Raw genomic sequence first — 25,950 nt, forward strand, 5'->3', positions numbered from 1 at the left:
ACTTTTCGATGTCTGGATATGAGTTCGCAGAGAGGAAAAATTATGTCGCATATTCGTGTTTTAGGGTTCGTACACAAATTAACAAAGAAAGTAATGATTGAATAAATAAATAATAATTTTGCTATTGTTTGGTTCAAAAGTATTAAAAATTTGTAGAAATAATAACTTAAAGGAAAGATTACATAAGGATTTTACAAGTTCATTGACTGTGCTATTTTTAAGTTATATTCTGCAATTCATGATATAAAATTTTAAAGTATTTTTCAGGAAGCATAGATTTTAAAATTTGTATTGAAAAACTAAAGATATAAAGCATATTTTATTTCCATATGATGCATTCCAGCGTCGCGTCATCTGAAATGAAGTTGTAAACCTTTGCATTTTAATTTGTCATCGACCCTTCACAAACTTTGTTTTAACATACCTTTGAGAGTTTTCATGATAAAATTCTGAAATTTTGCACAGGGCCTTATTAGAGGATGGGGCGCATTTTACTCATTGGGAATTATCTTGTACAGGGTATAAAAATTTAAATTTTAATCGCCTAAAATTTTAATCGATTTCATAATATTTTGCGCCTTTTTTTACGCAACATTGTAATTTACAGTATATATCTGTGATCAATATTTAAGGAATAAAAGCCGCTGTCAAGGATTTTGAGGCACCCTATATATATATATATATATATATATATATGCACATTTCTCCTACTGCTGAAATGTGCATATATATTCTTGCTGATCTGTGTTTGTTTGCTTTTTTCTACTATTATTAATTTTCTTATAAAATTATTTTATAACGAGAGAAATATCAAATTTTAAATATGAATAAAAATTCATAATACTTTTAGCACTTATAATAATTGATATTAAAGTGATTTTATTTTTACAATATGCTCAAAAATTTAAATTAATGTAGGTAGAACGGTCTGTCCAACACACACACACACACACACACACACACACACACACACACACACACACACACGCACACACACACACACACACACACACACACACACACGCACACGCACACACACGCACACACGCACACGCACGCACACATTGAACTTTTTTATAAGTATAGATTAAATGCTTTCCTTATCCGAAGGACATCTTTATGTCCAAAGATAACACTAATATATAGTATTATAAATACAAATGATGCTACCTTACATTTTAACTCTTTTCAAAGAGAAAAATTTGAATTATTTGAATAAAACTTCAGGGATTTAACCTCTAAATTCAAAATTATTACATGAAAACTGATTTACATTCATAAGTGCAATATATATACGGCATCTTTACAGAAACTGAATTTTAAAATATCCATAAAAATATGTTTGGATTAGCAGTCAATTATTCATATTTAATTCCACGTTATTTTTTGCAAAATGAATTCTACTGCAAATTGTAAAATGGAGAGTTACCACGTAATTTCTTTGTCTAAATAATAAAGCCATTGTGAAAAAATTGTAACTAAGGCATGCATAAAATATTATCTTGACGGTAAAATTCTGAGTTTGCTCATAACACATTGCATAACTATTGTTTTGATAAAGACTTTCTCCCGGGAGTTTCCATGAGTGTACTCTTCATAATTAATATTAATAATATATTTTCCATGAATATAATTTCATTAATTTATATACCTTTTGAGGCAAGTAAGAATACTGAGTTTTTAATGTTATCAGAACCAACTGTTAAACTCTTTGATGGATGTTAAATATTTATCAAGGTTTCTCTAACTGTAAACAGAATGCACTATTTTTTTCATTTCGAATTAATGGAAGAATGAATGTGTTGTTTATAATAATGAATGATATGCTTGTTTCTTTTGCTTAACTATTTCTATATATGTGTATTTTTGATCTGCCTAAAATTGTTCATGCCTTTTTCATTTCAAAATTATATGTCATTATGCAAAAAGATCATTTTTTTCTTAATAACACGTCTAGGTATAAATCTAACCACAAAATTCTGTGTTATTCTTAGATAATTTCCGCCTTCTTTGGATAGAATATATCACACTTCTAGTGTACTAGAGATTGATCTTTGGATCAATTCTTCTTTTTAATTATTCTATAGATCATCGATCTGTTGATGTCTGGGGACCCTGATAGTGATCGGTATAGATTTTGATCATACTGAAAAACAAAAACAAATAATTCGTAAGACCCGAGTATGATTCGGATTATTATCTTGCTCAAACATGTCTTTTTGCGATAAATCAATAGTATTTCCAATATTAAAAACTCCTACCTGTATGCTATTTTAAAATGCTGTTACTTCTCTCTATCATGCTTTTTAAACGAAAAACTTTAAACTGCATGGAATCAATTAAGTGGTTCAATAGTTTTAATTAATTAAATTTCTACTCATGATTCATATATGAGTTTTGTTTGATTCGTGTTTATGCTTATAAGATGCACAGACTTTAAAACTTGACTACGATTTTATGTACAGAACTTTTAATAATAATATTTTAATTACACTTTCAAGTGGAATGACTTTAAATAATCGCCATTAATACGTATGTATGCGAAATAAATTATGTATAACACATGTGTTCTGTGTTTACTGCACTTGTTGTCATAACATAGTAGATTAGGATGGAGTTAAAAAATATAATATAAAATAATTTGGTTAAGTTAAAAAGAAAATCTCCATTAGATATATATTTCTGAATGCATATGAATGCGGAGAAACTATGGTGATTTATTTTTCTTCTTAGTCCTTGTGTGTATGACACTTGCTGTTGAAAGCTAGAGAGACAAGAAAAGATCTCTATTTTCACCCATAAGTGCAATTATTCTATGAATTTTTTTTTCTGGAGAAGAAATTATTGACGATTTTTTTCATCTATTCTTGTTGAAGGTTTGCTGATAGTTTTTTCGTATGCCATAACTGTATATGCACTCTGTAGCATAATGAATTGCCTTGCCAATCCCAGATACTAGTTTAAGGAAAGGAGTAGATGGATTCAATGTAGGAACTCCTAAATTGCTGATGGATCCAGATGCAGTATATGCACTCCGTAGCATAATGAAGTGCCGTGCCAATCCCAGATACTAGTTTAAGGAAAGGAGTAGATGGATTCAATGTAGGAACTCCTAAATTTCTGACGGATCCAGATGCAGTATATGCACTCCGTAGCATAATGAAGTGCCATGGAATCCCAGATACTAGTTTAAGGAAAGGAGTAGATGGATTCAATGTAGGAACTCCTAAATTGCTGACGGATCCAGATGCAGTATATGCACTCCGTAGCATAATGAAGTGCCATGCCAATCCCAGATACTAGTTTAAGGAAAGGAGTAGATGGATTCAATGTAGGAAATCCTAAATTGCTGACGGATCCAGATGCAGTATATGCACTCCGTAGCATAATGAAGTGCCGTGCCAATCCCAGATACTAGTTTAAGGAAAGGAGTAGATGGATTCAATGTAGGAACTCCTAAATTGCTGATGGATCCAGATGCAGTATATGCACTCCGTAGCATAATGAAGTGCCGTGCCAATCCCAGATACTAGTTTAAGGAAAGGAATAGATGGATTCAATGTAGGAACTCCTAAATTGCTGACGGATCCAGATGCAGTATATGCACTCCGTAGCATAATGAAGTGCCGTGCCAATCCCAGATACTAGTTTAAGGAAAGGAGTAGATGGATTCAATGTAGGAACTCCTAAATTGCTGATGGATCCAGATGCAGTATATGCACTCCGTAGCATAATGAAGTGCCGTGCCAATCCCAGATACTAGTTTAAGGAAAGGAGTAGATGGATTCAATGTAGGAACTCCTAAATTGCTGACGGATCCAGATGCAGTATATGCACTCCGTAGCATAATGAAGTGCCGTGCCAATCCCAGATACTAGTTTAAGGAAAGGATTAGATGGATTCAATGTAGGAACTCCTAAATTGCTGACGGATCCAGATGCAGTATATGCACTCCGTAGCATAATGAAGTGCCGTGCCAATCCCAGATACTAGTTTAAGGAAAGGATTAGATGGATTCAATGTAGGAACTCCTAAATTGCTGATGGATCCAGAGGCAGTATATGCACTCCGTAGCATAATGAAGTGCCGTGCCAATCCCAGATACTAGTTTAAGGAAAGGAGTAGATGGATTCAATGTAGGAACTCCTAAATTGCTGATGGATCCAGATGCAGTATATGCACTCCGTAGCATAATGAAGTGCCGTGCCAATCCCAGATACTAGTTTAAGGAAAGGAGTAGATGGATTCAATGTAGGAACTAAATTGCTGATGGATCTAGATGCTTGATAATTCAGATATTCAAAGCCCAATGTGCACAAACTTTGACACAATTGATATTTATTATGGATTATGTGATGCATAATTATTTTACCTATCAACAATTCAAGAACAATTTCATATATGATACACCAACTATTCTGTTGTATGAGCTCCATTACCGAAATTTCGCAGTATTGCTCATAGCGTAATCCTGCTCAGATCATAGAAATTCTCGATGTTTACACGAGTGCACCATGAGAGACACTGTTCCCCATGTATCTCTTTCATGCTGCGATACATTTTTGAAACCTGCTCCCCATTTGCTCGAAGAAATTAAATAAATGTTCTTTGTACTGATCTGGAGGAATACATTATGCAATGAATTGTAAAAACAGCTCTTCAAAAACGAGGATATTGATGCAAAGTGCTACCGGAAATACCACCGAGTTATCTGCCGGCTAACACATTAATTCACTGAAATTTTATATGCCACGCTAGAGCTAAGGTCTAATTTTCATTTAGGCCCAACTAATATATGCAATATATGTAGGCTTTTTTCTCAACCAAAAAAAAAATTGTATTGATTTATTTAAAGCAACGTTAATAATTCATATCATATCTGTTTACACGTTATCGTTGACAAATGAAATCTTCTGAAAGCCATAAAATGGATCATTACCTCCTAACGCTATTGTCTTAGCAATAAAGGCATTGTCACAAACTGCTACGAAGACATAAAATTTCTAGGAAATAAAAGTGAAAAAAAAAAATGATTTCTAAAACTAAGATAAATTACATCTAGACAATAAAATTATGATTTTTCCCCCATAAAATCTTGAATAACTGTTCTTTCGGGAGGAGGCTTTATTTGGAAATTTGATTTTATACTTTTCAAGATTAATTCAGTTGATTAATATATCCTCCGGGATAAAGAAAATTATTAAATCTTTAATTAACTTAGAGGCTCTAAATGAATTAATCTTATAAAAATAAACAGGTAAACATTTGGATCTTGTTATGTTATAACCGTCTTGTATTCGAAGTAATAAATGACACTATTGTAATCGCTTGAAAATTCGAACTCCAGATTTTGAGACATCTCCACATTTCATGACTCCTTGAGTCTAAAAACTACATTTTTGAAATTCAGTCTCACTGTTTTGTGAAGAAGACAGATCAAATAGTTATTGAGGTGAATGAAAATGTATTCTGAATTTCATCCATTGAGTTAAATGCTTGTTGTAAAGACTGCATAGTTTCAACACCAGATTTGTAGATTTTTTTTATCAAAATTTGAATGAAATTCATTCAGGGAAAATCTGTCTGCCCGGTTTTCTGAGTACAATTGATCAGGATAGCTACAAAACGTAGAGCTACATGGGTAAAAATTTGTACGCAGGCTTATCTTCTAAAATGTTTTCAGCATCAAATTTTTCATTGAATACGTTAGGAAATGAATCTCTGTTTGCCAACTTCTGTACCATTTTAAGTCTGTGTGCGAGATAATTCAAGCAATATAAGAAATCAGATAAATGAAATTTAGTTCACAGTTTTAAAATTTGAAGTGTACACATTTTGAAACAAATCTGCCAGATGGTTTACTATCGTTCAATCTGCATTTTTACATGCATGTACACATCCTTACCTTAAAAATGCATTTACTTAAATAAATGAAAGTTGGTATGGGAACTATTGACTGTAATTCTGTCTCTGTGTTAAACATTTGTTTCATTTGGTCGAGAAAATTGATTCTAAAGCACATATGAGTTTTTCTTATAGTTAAGAAATAATGATGCTGGCAATTAATGGTCAAAAATCTGCTAAAGATAGGTTCCACAATAGGTTCTTTTATATTTACTGTTAATGCAATTAATACACACATGCCATTCTATTTCCTGTACTACGAAGTACATTATTCTCATCTGCGGGACACTGAAAATAAAAATTTGAGCTCCCGGAGGTTATTCAAGGCCTCCAATTTTGTGCAGAGTATTGATAACATTGTTATTATAGAGAATGTATGGAAGTTCGGAAGACCAATCCAGTTAGTTTTAACTGTGAATCGAGAACAGTATATCTCATGATTATATGCATTTGAAATCATTAATGTTTGCGCATGTGTTTGATAATATTGGTTCATATACATATTTTCTTTGCGCCGCATATAAATATTTTATGCTCGCGTATTATTATTATGTGTAATATTATCTTAAATCATTTATTGACTTATTATGCAAGAATTATTATGACTTATGACTTATTATTATTGACTTATTTAGCAAAATGATTTATTTTAATTCCATTTTGAAGACAATTGCACATTTTTTGGTAGGAAAAAAAAATGACGTACAAATAAGGTTACCTTCTTATGAGAATCCATAAGGAGATACTTTCTCATATAACCATGCTTTCAACGAACTGAAGTTTGCATTGGAACATCCGTCTGAAAATGATCTATATCCTATAGATTTGACATGTTATATAATATAATATAATATAATGCTTCTCTCTCTCTCTCCTCCAATGACGATTTCAAAATTTAAAATTAGTAATTCTTTTTGCAAGTAAACATAAAGATCTGAAATTTTAATAAATTTAGATTTAGCAAGGAGAAACCAAGATTATATTGTTAACCCCTTCCAAGGGATTCATTTTTCATCTTATAATTTACAAACAGCAACCATCCTCGATTTCGGCAGATTGCATCAAATGTTGTTTCTTCCAGTCATCATCGAGAGCCGATATTACAGTAGAGGAGAAACGATATTTTAACAATCAAATATCCGCATTGATAAAGATCTTAAATTAAAATTTTCTTTAAAGTTATGGTTTCCAAAGCTAATTACGAATTCTTTTAAATATAAGTTAATACCAACATGATTTTTATCATGTGAAAACATAATGTTGTTTAGTTTTGGAGTTTTTGAGGCCTCAAACTGCTCGGGCAGAAAATTGATGATTTATCTCTTTAGAGATATGAATTTTTTGCTTTTACGGTTATTAGAAACTGATAAAGAAGGATGTCTCATTTGGCTACTTATCGCCAACAAAATGTTATAGCTTGGCACGAATATGCGCCATATACTCTATTCTCCTCTCTGGACACCACGTCAAAATTGTGCCAATCTCCAAAAACTCGCCTAAAGATCACTATACAAGATGGATACCAGAAATGATAACAAAAAGCTTTTAGAGGTTGAAACAAAAAATTATTTGTTTGACTGTAGGATTAATGACTTAATAAATAACCATGTGACTTAATAAAATAATGTTCTCACATGATAACTTGAAGTTTGCGGTAGCTGATTTCAGCTTTTTTTTTTAACATTTTATTTCATTCTATTCTCAAAAAAGTAGCTGATGAGTAATTTATAGTTTACAGTTTTAAATGTGCAATCAGTTGTGAACTTCGTGCCAATAGCAATGATATTATAAGTACATTCACAAGAAACTCCTTTACTGAGAAGCGGCATAAAAGTGAATATCTCGAACTCTCAACTTCTTTATGAAGGCCATTATCATTTCAGTCTTTTGAATTTACCATCGCCCTTGTTTATTCTAATTGTCATAATAATTAATCGTCATCTTTGTAAATCCAAAAAATAATTTCTAATTTTGCAGTGTTTAAAATAGCAACTCTCAGATTGCTAGATATGGTAATCCATTACAAATTTTTTGAGTGACTTTAGATTGTGGTGAATAGCATATAAGCCAGCTAACAGCTTCGCTACCTGAGCAATCGTTTTGGTATCATGGTCATGTTACTGGACTGCGAACCATAACGTCCCAGGTCCAATCCTCCACGCATTTTCAATTCGCTAAATTGGTATCCTCGGACGATGAACCTTCAACCTTCGTACAGCTGTTGTGGTGCCATCTACCCACAACAAACCAAAGTCGTCAGACTCACGTGGCGCAGCAATACAAAAAGGCCGCAGCAACCCAAAGCCGTCAGACCCAATTGGCGCATCAGCAACCACAAACGCACGCCATAACGCTTGGCACTACTCAACTGGGTACAGGCCCATTAGACAACAGCTATAAAGTGGCGGTCCAACGACCTGCCACCTCACGGATTTGGTCATAAATCTGACATCCAACCCACTGGGGGACCACATTCCCCCGTCGCCCGTGGTACGCCTGTAGCTTCCCGCAAAATGTCGGTAGATGGATAAACATCAAAGAACCGGAAAATTTGTTTGGGCTATGGGGGGGGGGAAGAGAGTCAAAGAAACTGAGGGTTTTGAGCGGTCGAAAGGGGAACGCGTGCCGTCTGAAGATTTCTCTGGTCGTGGGTCCGCTGCCACAGGCGGGGGTGGAACCACGAAGGAAGGGTGACAGTTTTATGACCACATCTGTGAAGATCATCCGGCCGTTGGACCGCGGCTTAAAAAGTACATCACCACTCAACAGCCATATCGTTCGTCTCACCTCCGACTTACTGGAGGTAGAGTTTGTGGTGAATAGCATATAAGTCACTTAACATCTCTGCTACCCGAGCAATTGTTTTGGTATCATGGTCTTGTTACTGGACTGCGAACCATAAGGTCCCAGGTTCAATCCTTCGCTCATTTTCAATTCGCTAAAAGATGAAGGAAGTGTAGAAAAGATGAAAAACTAATCATAACATGCATAAAGAAAAATGTATTAAAAATGCATCTTTAAAGGTAATACACAGTTATGAGAAAGTAAAATTGACTTAAACACAATCATCTAGTTTCAAAATTCATCGATAAGAAACGTCAAAAGCAATTGCAATGAGCTGTGATTAAACCTGACGTGGAAAGTTGATCATGTATTGTAAAAGTTTGAAAACGTTAGTAAGGAATGTAACTCACTTTCTTAAATTGGCTGTTTTGAACAATTTACTCTACTTTATCTCGTTTTATTTTGTTTCAATATGAATTGCCCTTCAATGGATTCCAGCTAAAAGCATCAGCCATTTTCCTGAATTGGTAAATTGGTCTGTATAGTAAAATAATAAAATGTCTCACGTTTACTACTAAACAAAGTTAATGACTTATTTATTACTAAACCAAATCAAATATCCGTTTACAATAAACTCAAGTCAATGAAGTGAAGATACTCTTGATTACTTTACCATGGATATGAGAGAAAAAACACGAACCGGCGTATCTCGTCAGTATTATGTTATATTTTGGTCGGTCGCAAAAAAAGCCAAAATACATTTGTTTAATTAATTGAATAGAACTGCTAAATTCTTTCCAAAATGCTAAAAGTCTATATTTCGCAATTATTGTTCGACAAAGTTAAGTAAAGCATTCATGGACTTACTTCAGAGCAAAATCTTATGCCATAGGAAGAGAATAAGACTTTATTGGAGAGAATGAAGACAACTTCTGGGAGACCATTTTCTTCTTCCGTTGGATTATTATATTTATGTTTGGCATGGTTACAAAGTTTGAAAAACTGAATCTCTTCTGATATGAAAGGAGAATACATGCGTCAGGATGTTTTGGCAATCATTTCGTTTAGAGCTATTAAAGTTGGTTCTAATGCATTTTGAATAGTAGAAATGGACAGTGCATTTTTAAATTGAAACTTTAAATAATTGAAAACTTTGCGACATTTTATCATTTATTAGGATAAAATTTAAACATCTGAGTGCACATAATTAATTATCAAATCATTTTAAATTAAAAAAATATCTAATTGTTATTAAACATTTTTAATGATTCAAATTTAATTACAATGTGATTCGACAGATTCTAAACATTTTACTATATATATATATTGGCATAACTGTTAACATGAGATTTTGGTGCTGAAATGAAACTCAAACCAGTTTCAAAGCTTCAATCAAAAATTTAATTTCGTTATTATCATTAACTTTTGAAGAAATGGAGAAAAGACTCTATTTAATATTACACATTTATGTGCAGCTTAGATGAGGAAATAAAAAATTGAATTTAATTGCTACAGCAGATAATTTGTGATTTAAAAGGGATTAATCAGAATTTTTTTAAATTGCAATTTAAGTCATTGCACTTGACTTTCTTAGAAATGCTTATACGCACAAAGTGCAAAAATATGCAAACAAGTGCAAAAATAATGAAATAACAAGCATTTAACTCGATTAAATTTACTTTGAAATACTTTATTGAGAGAGATTTGAAGTTATGTATAAGAGATTCAATCGCAATTGAACACCACTATTATTCCCAGTGAAAATCCCTAATTATCAATATTCCCCTAATCGCCAAAGGCCATTATCAAATAAAATAGAACAACAAATAATATTAAAAGCAAAACGATAGAACATAGAATTCTTCTATACGTAAACTAATAGGGCTCAAATGACATTCAAAACAAATAAATACAATATCGCAAAAAGGAAATTTAAAAATGGATAAATGCTCCAACAAAAGTAAATAAGAAAGTAAAGAAGAGCCAATTTCTTAATTGGCTACATATTCTAGTATATAAATGAAATATTTTAAGATTAATATAGCATAACTATGCGGGCGAAAATATTTCAAAACCTAAGCATATATATATATATATATATATATATATATATATATACAAAAGTATTAGAATCAATTTAATAGGAAAATCAAATAAAAATTAAACTAAAAAATTATAAAAAAATATAAAAAAGAATCAGGCCTGAAGACTTTTTCAAGGGTCACCCTCAGGCAGGGATTCAAAGAAAGGGATTTTTTCTGTGAGGAAATGCAGACATTTGTCTAATAATGATTCCTCGTGACCCGAAAATCCCCTGAAATTATGCCCAAGAGATATACCATTTTAACAGAAAGGAAATACAAAACAACAAATTAGAAGAAAATAACCACTACAAAGTAAAAATACAATAACAAAAATAACAATAAAAACAAAAAATAGCACTAAAATGTAAAACGAAAAGGCCAGAACATACCATCAACAGTCAAGGAAATTTTAAGCTATCGATTGTGTTTCCCGCTTTTTAAAAAACTAACGTTAAATTATGTAAACAAATGTACGCCCCAGCGCCATCTATTGAGTGATCTAAAATGAAAGGAAAGTTATATTTTTATTTAAGCCAAAGGATTAATCCCAAACCATACCTTACTTAATTAAAAAATTGACATCACAATAATTTCTAGGAAATTCATTTTTAATTAAATTTTTAAGGAGGTTGTTTGATGCTTCAATATAGGAATTCCGGAATTCTTTTTTATATTTTTTATAATTTTTTGGTTTAATTTTTATTTGATTTTTTTGATTTTCCTATTAACTTGATTCTAATACTTTTGTATCAATTCATCTGTGTTTTAGAAGTAGCTGCAATTGCGCTCTCTAAATACTATGAAGTTCTTTTTTTGGTTTTAGTTTAAATAGGTTATAAATTTTAGTTGCGATTTCGAAACTATCTTGTTTCGTTGTTTCGTTTTCAAACTATTTCTTACTTTAGATTGGTTATATATATATATATATATATATATATATATATATATATATATATATATATATATATATATATATATATATATATATATATATATATATATATATATATATATATAAAGAATTCTTATTTTTATCCAATGCTATAATAATTTACCATAATATTTGAACACTGTAAAAAATAAGAGATAAACATACTAGTCAGCAGATATATGAGATTCCAATAATAAACTTGGAAGGGTTTGGTGAAGGTCAAAAATACTTTGCTTTGAAGTACTGAAATATGTTTTTATGACATTCGCAAAAGAAAAAAAAATGTGTCTGGAAAAAATAACTATACTTATAGATCTATTTAAGTAATTGTTTTATTTCTTTCTATTTTTTCTTTGAATGTAACCTCGAAAAACATTTTGAGAGACCCATTCATTTTGCTAAAAAATAATAAAACGTTATGACTTTACCAAGATGAAGTATATAATCGTGAAATATTATTTTATGGGCAGAAAAAAAAAATATTCTTAAAAAATGGTTTTCAAACTTTACTGCATGAAACATAGTAATTTTGTGTGTCTTTAAAACCTAGAATATTTTTAATAATTCAATCAAGGATGAAAGAAACTTCAAAAGTATCGAAAAAAAAATATCTTAAACATAAGAATAATTGCATGGTTGTAATATCAATAATTTATTCTCGGTTCCGTATAAACAGGAACTTCTGCAGATAATAAAATCAGATTCAAATGAATAGTAAACATTTTTTTTCTGAAATTGTTCGATTGCAACGTGGACGTCTTTCATAAATAAATGCGAAAGTTGTATTTCCTGTTAAATGTTAATGGATATAAATGCTTATTTAAACAAAAAAAAGTTACATTACAAGTTTAAAATGTTTGAAATTATACTATGAAAAAGATGTTAAAATTTTCATTGTACAGAAACATTTATTAATCGAATTATTATTATGAATGAATATATGCAAGAATATTTTTTAACACGGGCTTTGGCATGGTTCATGTTAATGATTCGAACTTCTATCTAATGAGGATATATTTCCTTATTATTTCTTAATTGTAGTAGAAAAAGAATTAAAAGGATAAAATAAGGAGATATGTGTGTTCTACTCGCATCAAATTCTATGTTAAATGAGAACATTGCTGTCACTTAAATATGGATGTCACGGTACTCAACATGTTAATGTGGCACATGTCTTAACACTCTAAGTGCCCAATTATTTTGATATAAAATATTTAATTAAAAAAGATTAAATGGTGCAAATTTTTTTTAAAAAAAGAAAGAAATTTTGTGTACACACGCACGCACGCACGCAAGCACACACACACACACACACACACACGCACACACACGTAATGATATTTTTAAATCTAATTTAATACCTAATTAATTTCCATATTTTTATCTTAATTTATCCCATATTAACTCATTCTAATATATTATCTTATTTCCTGATCTAATTCCACTTTTTATTTCAATAATTCAACACATGTTCCGTAAAACTACTAATTCAGCAAGGTGCTCACTTTCTCAGTGAAGATACAAAATTCCTTAATACTTTCGACATTCTTCTAAAGCTACCTAAATTTCCCTGCCTTAATTCGACTGTGTTAAAGAAATCCCTTTCGAAAATTTCATTGCAAAAACCATTGAAGGAAAAATTTCGGCCTCTTCTACTCTTGTGTCGCGATATAGACTGACGCATCTTTTATGATCGTTTCTTGAAAAAATTGAAATTTCAAAAGGTTCTTATATTCGAAACGCATCTGCTAAAATAAAAAAATTTATTGCTAAATTTATAAATTTTAATAAAAAAATGGAAAAAAGTTTATTTTTCCGTGGGATAGCATAATTTATACTGGGGAGAACCAATGATGCACGTCTATTTACATCTCGACACAAGAACAAATTGAAAGTAATTTTTCTCTCAGTGATTTTATTGATAGGGATTTCTTAGATACGTGTAGGCTTAGGAAAATCAAGGTATATTTGAAATAATAATGTAGGCTTTACTTATTTTTAACCTTTCGCTTGGAGCGTGACAAACGCAATGGTAATGAAATTTTTGGAGTGAGTGTCAGATATAATTAAATAAAAAAATTGGAATTCAAACAGAAAATTTTAGAATATAGTAACATGGTCTAATTTAAAATAAAAATTAATAAGTGAATTATATTCAAATTAGATTAAGTAATATCATATTGTTTTGCATGCCAGTAGGCTGGATAGTGACAAATTTTTTTAGTTCATTTGAAAGAGCATTTTTTTTTTTGATGAATTACCAAACATGAGCTGCATAATGTGTATTCAATTATTGTTAGAAAAATACATTTCTATGTAGGTGTCGAAGTAGGAAGGACTCGTTTTGTAAACACCTGATATAATGTCTCTGTAACTAACTTTTTGAATTTTAAAATGATTTTACTATTAAATTAAAATTTACTAATACTTTCTGGCTCGGCCCCTTTTATTACCTATCGTGATGTGTGTATTATCTCCAAACCTCTCAAAGACACGTTCAGATAGCAGTGAGAGGTTAGAAACATATTATTTAAATCAATAAAATTGTATTTTAATATTTTTGCAAACTTGTTAGACAGAAGTGTGAAATATTATGCATGTACATAAATTGAAACGCAAGAAGAATATTTTACTGACAATTTTACGCAACTCAATCTCTGTAGAATTTACAATGTATTCATAAAATTGATTAGTTAATTTAATAAAACACTGTAAATGGAAGTGCAAGATTTGAGGAAATAAAAGTTTGTTAAAATTTTTGAGACATCTTATATATGCAATTATTAGGTATATTTTTGTGAAATTATAAAATATGTTTCAGAAAATATTCCATTAAATCATGTCAACTTAAAATCTTACATCATGATTATTGATTAATGGGTTATTTCTAAATAAGTGGAGCTGGTGTTCCTCTTATTAATTTCTTTGAGCAGAAGAGTATATTGTTGGTAGTAGACGAATTAATTTCGCTTTGTAAAATTAATTTTCCTTTCGAAACACAATTATAAATGTTTAAATGAAAAAGATCTCTACAATTATATGCAATAATTTTATTTCTTAAAAAATACAATGATAATTTTTTCAGATAAGAAACAAATTTCAGCTGTAGCTTATTAATTCGCTACCGGAACAAACCCCACGTGAAAGATGCACTTTCCTCATTGATTTACTTAACATTTGCCCATTTGCTTCAGATTCATAAAGAGGTTGAGATAGCAGTTCTGAAAAAAGGAAATTAATTGTTCAATGATAAACTCGTAAATATAAACACAAAAAATTATTATAACATATAAACACAGAATTATAATAAGTAGTTATATAATGAAATATCTTTTTCGAATAAAATATCTGAAATCCAATTGTAAAATGACTATATTAATGCCAAAAATTTGTTCAAACATGAAATAATAATAATAATAATAATAATAAAGTAATACTTAAAAAAAAATTGCGATTTGTGGGAATATGTTCAGGCAATCTTCGGATGTTTTCCATTAAAAGAATGAATCAAAAATGACGATAGATGATGTTCACACGTCAAACTGGGATGGTTTATGTAAATTAGGTAAACTGAATGAGTAATTTAACACAACACACTTCCATAGCAAATGTTCTTCATTATGACTTCTACGACAAGATATAAAGCAGGTGAGACGTGTAACTATGCCTTTTTCGGCTGAGTTGAACATGTCAACATTGATGCCATCAAAGCGTCATTGAAAAACATCTCTCAGTTCCAACAAAGAGACTGCAATCAAGTGGTAGACAGCAGACATTTGATATCCAACAACTAAAAGTTCACTGGAGTAAGATCTGGCAATCGTTAGGGCCAATTAACCTGACATCCTTGCCTATCACTTGGCTCTCAGTGAATATGTCTAGGAGGAACATCTTAATGGAAGCAGCAACGCGAGACAGTACACCATCCTTCATGCAGGTGACGGCAAGTAACACTCATCTTTCCTTCAACGTAGGCACAAGGTGGTCTCGAAAGAGCGTATGATACTTCTGCAGTGAAGAAACAGTTTTTCGACCGGATACAGAACAATGCTCTTCAAAAAAGAAAGGATCCAGAATGGAGGAGTGTTGGAACCACTCCAAACAGTCACTAAGAGAAGAATGTAGAGGTCTGGTTGTGTAATTACGACGATTTGATGTCGCCTGGACACGACTGTTTTGTGTATTGACGTTACCATGTAATGAACAGTGGTGTTCATTTGTCTACATGGTGTTTAACAACCATTATGGGTCACATTCCATTTGTGCAAACACTCATGTCGAAAAGGTTTATCTTTAATAGGTATCTGCTGGTAATGTTAAGTGCCAGTATTTTGTATATATGCAGTTCCAAGATTGCGTGTTGAACGCGTCTTATCTAAGTTTCTGGAATACCCGTTTTACTCTAGACTTCACATACACTTCTAGTTCCCTTTGATATTTCGACTGCCAAATTCCCCATGACACTTTGCATAACAGGAACGCGGTCCACTTTGATGGATGGGTTACTACTTCATGGACGAGAATCCAAATTCCCTGTTTTATCAAAATGATGCACTGATTTAATGAAATAGGACTTTTATTGAATTTGTTTCCTTTCACGTTGCGGAACTTTCGCAGTGCTTTAGTCGTGGATTCAACATTCTTTTTTAAAAGTTTAACCAGTATTGGTCTACCATTAACGATATCTTACTGCTGACATCGAATGGCTCATCTATCCGGTTTTGAGTTATATAACTATCCTGATTTGCATTTCAAGAAATAACAATGATGGTTATAACACAAAAACTATATAAATCTACATATATAAAAAAGAATTATTTATTGTCATCAAACTCCTGAATAAGGAAAAAAACAGGCCTAAATAAAATCTATAATACTACACTCAAAGAAAAGCTCGCAATGCTGAGAATCATTTAGTTGAAATTTATAATTAATGTTTGAAACACTTTTCTTCATGCTTCTTTTACTATCATATTTAAATTTCGCCAAGATCTTAAACTTCTTCAAAAGACCTCTGGCCCAATGTCATGAAAACACAAGATGATTATAAAGGATTGTTCGAAATTTGTAGATCTATTACAAGAAAACAAAACAAACTTGTTGTCCAACGGAAATAAAAAAATAATCACTTAAAGTTTAACACGTTCATTGACAAGCTAAAAATTGGAATTTCGTTTCGTGAGGTATATATCATCACGATATATCGCGTGTCTGACAATAAATGAAATACATATATAATTGTCCTATGTGAGCACCACGAGATATGCAAAGGATATAGAAGTGTTACGATATCTCATTTATGAAGATTTGAAAGGATGCAAATACGCGTGAAGGGCAATATATGTTTTTTTATTGGACTATACCAAACAGCAGGTGTTTGTTTCACCACTACTATCGTTGATAAACTTAAGACATGCTTATCTGCAGATTTTTCATAGATTGCATGAAATAAAAGTATAGGAGGAGTTACCATGTTACCATATCATTAGTATTTTGGAGAGATTTACAATGAACACTGATAACTGTGTTGATTTTAGACTTTTAACTGTTATTTATAATTTCCTACGGACAAGAAGGTTGCACTTTGTTTTGTTTTCTTTTCCAACTTCTAAAATTTGCGATATTCATTTATAATCTCTTGTAATGTTTTGCCTTCTAAGCTATTTGGTTTCCAAGAAGTCTATTACAATATGAACCAGTTTTTAAGAGCTATGAATTATAGGAACGAAGGTCCTGTTTGTGGTCCTTTTTGAAATTTAATCATTTTATCTTAAATTAAAAAAATAATATCTTTTTAATTACAATTCTTTATCTTCCCAAATACCTTCAGAGCACATCTGCAATAGTACTATATATCATCTGACAATTAAGAAAAAGAACTCCTCTTTAATATAACATCGGCTTTATTCTTTGCTTCATTCTAATGCACAATTCGTCAAAATGTCATTACTTTAGCTTTTGCATTTTATCTGATGTTACGTCTGCTGCGCACAGAAAAGTACTCAACAATGCAAAATATTTCGGTAAATGATTCAATGGTTTCAAAGAATGTATAAAACTTTTTAAAATGTATTTTGAAGACATTGAGAACAGCTTTGAAGATCGAATTTATTTCATTCAGTAAAGATCATAATAAATAAAGATCCCATCTCTAAAATCTCTTATCCTATCGAATAGGAAATCGAAAAATAACCTGAAAAAATGGAATATCCTAGTTATAGTTGGGGAGGAGCACTTATCAAGCACTAAATAATGTTTGGGAGAACACTTATTGGGTTAGATACCTCTGATAAGCAGATTGTTTCAAATAACCAAATAAAAACACGGTGCTTTTATATAAAATATTAAGCTCCATAACAAGCATCTGTCATCTGCAAGTTGGCAGCTAAGACTACCAGCAAAATATTTCATGAAATTGAAAACATTTATTTCAATTTATTTTTGCTATAGCAATTCCAACTACGAATATGTATCGTGATATAATAATTTGTGAATAATTTCTTTTAAGGTTTGTTAGTTTTCAATTTTTGCATGATTTTGCAAGTAATTCTTAGAGAAATTGTTAGTCTTTTCTTTACAATGATCGCTTTTCAGATGGATGGGAATTGGATTTAGCACATAAAATAAGGCCTCTTATTTCGTCGAGTTTTGAAGACCAGTGACTTTGAGGACAATATCAGTTCTCAAAATGACTTTTAGCATAAAAAAATATCCCATTATTTTTAAAGCTTCTGCATAACTTTTCATTTCTCCCATTTCTCGAGATGTTGGAACATTCAGCGTATAAGCATGCCCCAAATGTTCCTTTATTCTTTTTCCTTTTTGAATTTTTTGTTTAATTTCTTTTAATTAATAAACGGCGAGCGCATCATATGGGATATTTTGTCTATATTCCAAATATTAAGCTAAAAAAATTCACTCCACGTGCCTCAGAGTTAATATGGAAAACCTCTGCATCAAAATATTAATAACATTTAAATGCCAACCAGGAATATAATAAGGATTGCTTAATAAGTGTTCAGAATTATATCTAATAGTTTCACAAAATACCAAAAGAAAATTTTAAATCTTATGTCAAAATTACATCAAAGAAATAAATTGTAATATTTAGTAAAAACATATTATGTCCCAATGAATTATAAGCTTACTTACCAATAAGGTTTCAGCACTGTTGCATTGTTCCTGCATGGATTTACTGCATACCATCTATAAAATAGTATAAATATTAACCCTTTAACATCTGTATTTAATATTGTTTAGAAGCAATACTTCAAATAAACATTGTAAATGAATAATCAATAGCAAATGCAATGAAATGGAGATTGAATAGGTTTTTGTAAGTTTTTAAATTTTTTAATCATTCTATCAGTTTATTCTTTTTATTGTAAAGAATTGTATAATATTGCAAATATTGCCCATCAACGTAACACCTGGTACATCTGGACTATGATTACAATAACATTAATTCGCGTGTTAGTTTAGTTTAGTTATATTAACGTCCCGTTTAAAGCAACACTAGGGCTATTTTGGGACGGACCTTGCAATTTTGAACCGCGGTCAGAAGACTAGGACGACATCTGAGCTGGCACCCCTCTCCATCACACCACACCAACGGGATGACGATTAATTCACGTGTTGGCAATTTCTTTGGTGGAATGTTTCGTAGATGATTTGGTTCCTGCGCATGTCAGTAAACTATTTATAAAAAAGTTTATAATCGAAGTGAATTGTCGAAGGAAATAGGGACAAAAAATTATTAATGAGCATCTTAAATTGAAAATTACAATGACTCCTCCATTTCACATTACAATGAATTGGTAATACTGAAAATATTGAATGATAACGAAAGGCATTATAAAACACGGGCCCTAACAAAACTAATCTTTTTAGAAGCATTAATTCATTGAGTTGGGTAGTTTTTAGCAAATATATTGGATCAGTAGAAAGAAGCCGGACACAAAAAAAAAAGTTAATTGCTACATGTCCTTGAAATAAACAGAAGCAAAATGCAAAGCAGTTATCTTGATTTTCTTATTAAGAAATGAATCAAATGTATTCCAATGCTGCATAGTTTCCACTTTGTCATATGCATTAAAATATTAAAATATATAATAAATATATATTTTTAAAATTTCATAAAAATGTTGAATTTTGCGTAATATTTCATATCTTTAATGGCAATGAAATTAATAACTCTAATAATATCAATGAATTAATTCTTTCTTCAAATATAGAAATATTTGATATTTTCTTCCAAAATCGGACATAACTTTTTGCATCAATGATGCACAATACTCAATACATACTGAAAAATTTCTAAAAAATTAATTTGGGCAAAATGTTGTCAAAGTGTAATATTTCAAAATTATATGTAAAAGCACCGGCGCGCATGAATGTTTAGAAATGTGGTAAAGTAACTATTTCTGATGAAATGTGATAAATGTGTACATTTAGAATACCTATATATATAAGTTCACAATAATAAGTAGAAATCGTGATAATATATGGGCAGACACATTATTAACACATGTTTTTCATGTTAAATGTTTTTTCTAATATTCTATATTAATTATGAAAAGAATGGCAAACGGATTTAAAATTATATTACTTACATCTTGGTAACGGAAAATACCGTTGACGGTGTTTTCAAACAAGTCCATCTATAAAAAGAAAGATTTATAAGGAAAAAAAAATCAATAAAATATATGGAAGAATAGGGCCTTTGAAATATCTTGTATATCTATTGCTTTAAACAAATAATACATAAATAAAATAAATAAAAAAAATATTTAATAATTAAATATAAGCATTAATCAATAAAGATTCTTTTTTCAGTATTATATTAACCCTTAACTGGGAGATGCGATATCTCAGACAGCTAAGGATGGATTATCAGTCACCCCTATTCTATTTTTAGCTCAAACAAAGGATATAGCTTCTGGTTTTGTGGCTTTCACTGCATGTGCACTTTTTCAACCTGTTTCAGCGGAGGCATTTTAATTTATTATTATTTTAGCTATTTCTTTGCACTACGTCTGTGATATCTCACCTTCATTTTAATTCAATTTAATTTTAATATTCCAGTACTATGCAAGGCTTAGCAGAAGGCTCTAAAACTTGATTCTCGGTACATCATCCAACCTACTGATTCCCTTATGAAGCAGAGCTCCTGGGACTTTTAAATGAAGCAGAAAGTGGTTTTAGTGATGAGGATAATATACAGGTTGTGCAGAAAACTTTTCAGATGAAAGTTCGCATTCAACTGATTCCGATATGTATATTCAAATATAATTAATTTTTCTAGTGATATTGTATTTTGAAAAGTTTCTAAAATATATTAATACACCAAGAGAAATATACATAGAATTTACAAGTTGATTTTTATACAAGTACTTAACCTGTAGGCTTAAAATGCTCTCAAAAACCATGCCGCGAATGTTCACAAGTTTCTGCGCAGAAATGATACCGATAAAAAAAAGGGTCAATTTTTTTTCATGTAATTATTGAATTTTTCATTACATGGTTTTCTATATACCTTTGTATACTGGAAAAATGAATATGATTTAAAAATGAAAAGTAATATGTTTTTTTTAGAACATTATTTGTTGTAAAATATAATTTGAGAAGAAAATGTATGTTCATACGCAATTAATTTTTTACTGATAATATATTTTGAAAAATTTCTAAAACATATTTATATGAAGAAAAATATCTCCAGAATATATTGACTGATTTTCATACTATTACTTCCATTAGAAAATTTAATTTGAGTGTAAAGAAAATGAGGTCTCGTAGACCACACCTCCCCAGTTAAGTCCTAAATTTTTACCACTCCCCATTTAAGGGTAAAGACACTACTGCCCATTCAATTAAATTAAAACTTTACTGTGACTCTTATTATCAACTGCAAGGAAAAAAATATCAGATAAAAAATTACTCACTTTTGATTGTCCCATTCGATCACAATATTCTTGGACGGCTCCCGCTACGCTGGAGGTATGGTACTGGGCGTACGTTCCATTAACATATTTGAATATCGGTTGCAACTCCTGAAAATAAAAAGAAAGATTTGCATATAAGTAAAACTCAAACATACACTTTTATATAATAATTGTCTCTCCTGTATTCAGTAGAAATCCGTACTACGTAACACAAATTCCAAAGATTTTGCTCGATAGCATTATCAAACAAATATAAAATATTAGTGAAAAATAAATAATTAATTTTTTAATAGTTTATTTATATTTTAGGAACTCAGATATATTTCTATAGTTTGAAAATCATATTCAGTTGTATTTTCTATCTAAAAATTGACACATCTCTGAAAACTTGTTTTAAATGTCGATGGAGATTAAATAGAAAGAACTTGCCTCAATATTTCAAGCAGTGAATAATTATTTAGATTTGTTCACAACTTTTAGTTAATTTTCCGATAAAAATTATGTATAACTGTTTAAAAAATTAGATTTTTGTGATTTTTAAAAATACTTTTAGGATAATCTGTAATTTTTTGAGAAATTACGAGTTAATGGAATTTTTGAAAATTTCCATAGATTTCACGCAATTTAATAAAAGTAAAATGATTAAGATGTAAGGAAATATATTACATAGATGAATTTGTTACTTTTTATTCATAATACAATGAGATGCTAGGAAGTTGCTAATATTAAATAAATTTTTGCCTTTACGTATATTTTTAACACTACGTAATATTCGCCAGCTGATTTCTGATTTGATAACTTTATTTTTTACTATAAGCATTGGTTGATACGAAACATTTCGCTCACAAATAATGAAATATATATGCAAGATAATAAGTTAAATTATAAAATTAATGATAATTTTGTAACTTCATATATGATTTTTAATTGATAATTAATAGACACTTAATAGATAATTTTTCTTAGTAAGTTTAAATCAATTATCAAATTAATTATTGCATTAGAATTTTAAAACAAGTAAACTAGGCATATCATCTAGTTCATCTTTAACATGAGGGGGGGGGCAGAGAATGAAACAATCATCGCAAAAGAATATGTCATTTTAACACCAGGTTTAGCATGATTTGGCATATACCTATTTTTACCAAGGGTCAAAATGACCCCTTTCGGTATTTACTTAGAAAAAATATAAATTGTCCTATCTATTATGAAGTTAACCCTTTAAAAGGTCATTTTTTTTAGTCATGGTATATTAAAATATTTTTAGGATTGAGATTGACTTAAGAAGAGTGATTCGTTTAGCTTATTAGATAAATTTAATTTGATTAATTAATCAATTTGGTTAATTAATAACTAATTAACAAATCAAGACAGATCATTTTGTGTGAGATAAGAAACTGAAGAATCTAGGACTTTGTCTTTTTGAAAACATTGTGAGAACTTATCCCAGCCTACATAACTTCATTCAAAGGTTGATGAATTTGGTGGGAAACATGCTTCCCATGGCCCTAGAAGGGGTTAAAATAGAAAACATTTATAGCTTCTATATATTTGTTGAAGTGTGGTTTGATGTGTTCAGTAAATAAAGTTTTGTAAATAAACACAGTTCCTCTGTGTTTATTTACTGAAAAAATATTTATTTTCTTATCTAGGTCTTCAAGACCATCTATTCTTCTATCATCATCTTATACCAAAACAATGACTAACCATATAATGTGATTTCCTGTTCATACAATTCCAAACAGAAATAAATTAAGAGAAAAGCTCGCTGTTTTTATTTTTTCTTAGCAATGACTTTACATATCGATATTATCTCTCAGGGATCGGAGCGTAAATGCAGCGGAACTGTCTTAACATATAACCCCAGAATATTCCTAGAAATTGACTTTCGTAACCTTGAAAAATTAATGCAGGCAGTAAAATCTGACTTGAATAATTAATAACCCATGTTGTTTATACAACCAAGTAAATATTTGTTATTGAATATTTTTAAATTATAATGATAAATAAGAAATAACTTAAAATTTAATTGACTTCTCTTTATTTAAAAGATTATGTAGGCGCTTACAAAAACATTTGCGATTTCTCAAATCGTCACAAAAAATTAAAGCACAATTATTAAAAGATTTCATGGTATTTAAAAATTTAGAATATCATAGTTAATATAATACCATATTTTGAAATTTTTAAACTACAACCATTAAAAAAAATTATAGCGAAAAAAGTTTTTTATAGCGAATTTTAAAAAATATATATTTTTTGATTACTTAATATCTATAGTATATACCATAAAATTTAAAAGAATTTGTATAAATTTATGTAATAGTTACATTTTTTTAATCAATTAATTCCAATCCTAAGAAATTGAAGAATTTCTAAAAATGCACCACGTATTAAATATCTCTTATTTCTTCCCACATCGAATTTGATAAAAAAATAAGTTATATTAATTTTTTTCATTTCCCAATATATTCTTAAATCGTTAAAGCTTTTTTAAATTTCATGTTTACTTTAAGTCCTGTCAACGAGTTATTTATCCTGTCACATATTCACAACTCATCCCCTAAAATCAATTTCACGTTAAAAAAAATCACTTCAAAGAAAGCTATTTTTATCTTAAAATAAGAACATCCCATATATAAACAATTATATTTACCAAGGAAAGTAAAAAAGCATGAAACTCGCATGTTGACAAGGAAAATAACGTTAACTTAAAAGCGCATAGAAAAAACACTCAGATAACAAAAATTAACTAAGAAAAATTTCTTTGCTCTTAGGAAAAGCAATAGTTTCTTACGAGCATTTTGGTTAAATCATCTTGCCATCCAGCAAAAATGCTTTTCTCAAAATGCCACTGAGCCCCACTCCCGACCTTTAATAACCAAAACTTACCGATTCCACTATCTAAAAGAAATTCCTGCGAAGTAAATGTTCAGGCCACGTGCACAATTTTAGCGAACATTCTACAGGCTCAAAGCACTGCAGAAGGAGTGCCTTTTCGATCTCGAAAGGAGGGAGGAGCATTCAATGACGAACGATTGCGGGGGTCCTTTGAAATACAGTATACTATGTGGGAACTTTCAAATAATACAAAAAATATTAATTATTCGTAGTAAGATTGTCGCCATATAGAAAATGTGATTGAATTAACATTCCAAAAATTGTTATCACTTCGTCCCCTACACCCCCAAAAAACAATGAGCTTTTATTTCACTATTTAACCAATCCCTATTGTGGAAAAAAATTCACATAAAAAATGTTTCCTTAAAATATTTATCATTTCCAAAAATTTGTACTTTAGAAAACAATGAAAGTGTTTTACCTGACCAGACAGCTTATTGAAACATGTGAATATGCTGTTAGGGTCGGATTTGCCTGAAATAACAAAGATATTGAATTATAATAATCACAAAATTATTTTATCCTGTAATGGAAATTTAACTGCTATTGTTTGTTATACACTCATATTTTAATTCTGTTTGTAAAAATGAAATTTCAAATTCAATTAGAAAATATCTTAAAATTTCAGAATTTTTATAACAATTCACTATAAATTACAAATTGAAAATATTAGAAGATATTTAAATTCTAAAATAAAATTGCTAAAACTTCAGCATGCGTGTGTTTCAAGAATTTCTTTATAATGAATTTACCACGTTTAAGAAAGGATGTGATATCTTACCTACATCACATTCCGCATAAGTAAAGCATTGATAATATTGGTCCAAGTTTGAAGGTTCTTGTACTTTGCTATGACTTATCACCAACAAACCGAAAATAACCAAAGCGGAAGAGATAATTTTGCTGTACATTTTGTACTGTTTTGCACCTAAGCGGCTGATATTGTCTGTTTGGTCTTTTCCAACCGCTTTTATACTAAAGGCTAGAAATAATCTACCATAAACTTTTAGAATAATAATATTTTTGAGACAAAAAAACAAACAGAATTATTGAAGTTTTCAGAGGGCTATGTTTAGTTTTAATTATAATCCAATTCTAACTTTCAGTGGTTCTGGTAAATATTTTTTTATTAATGTTTACATTGGCGGAAATGAAAGAAAAACAATTGTGGAAGATCTGAAAGCGAGACAATTTTACAACTTTGAAACACACACCTTTATTTCATTTTTCTTTAATGGGATGGTAAGACTTTGAAATAAACAAAAAATTGGCAGTTTAGTTTTTAACAGTAACACATACATTTATGTGCGTATTATTAAAACTTATATTTTTAAATAAAATAAATGTTTAAATTTTTCAAAGATGTAAGTATTTTTGTTAACTTTTCTCAAAACGAGTTTTATAT

At 30.2% G+C, this 25,950-nt stretch overlaps 1 protein-coding gene across 1 annotated transcript; it reads right to left on the bottom strand.

Moving 5' to 3' along the window:
- Window positions 1-14,838: 14,838 nt before the first annotated feature.
- Window positions 14,839-25,457, bottom strand: LOC129969642 (uncharacterized). Its single transcript, XM_056087265.1, has 6 exons — window positions 25,327-25,457; window positions 24,967-25,019; window positions 21,645-21,752; window positions 20,316-20,363; window positions 18,856-18,909; window positions 14,839-14,924 (listed from the first exon to the last, which is right to left on the bottom strand). The coding sequence occupies exons 1-6, from the start codon at window positions 25,454-25,456 to the stop codon at window positions 14,874-14,876; spliced, it is 444 nt and encodes a 147-aa protein (XP_055943240.1). The 5' UTR covers window position 25,457; the 3' UTR covers window positions 14,839-14,873.
- Between the last annotated feature and the right edge of the window lie 493 nt (window positions 25,458-25,950).

This window comes from Argiope bruennichi, chromosome 1 (genome assembly GCF_947563725.1).
Source record: "Argiope bruennichi chromosome 1, qqArgBrue1.1, whole genome shotgun sequence".
NCBI classification, from domain to species: Eukaryota; Metazoa; Arthropoda; class Arachnida; order Araneae; family Araneidae; genus Argiope; species Argiope bruennichi.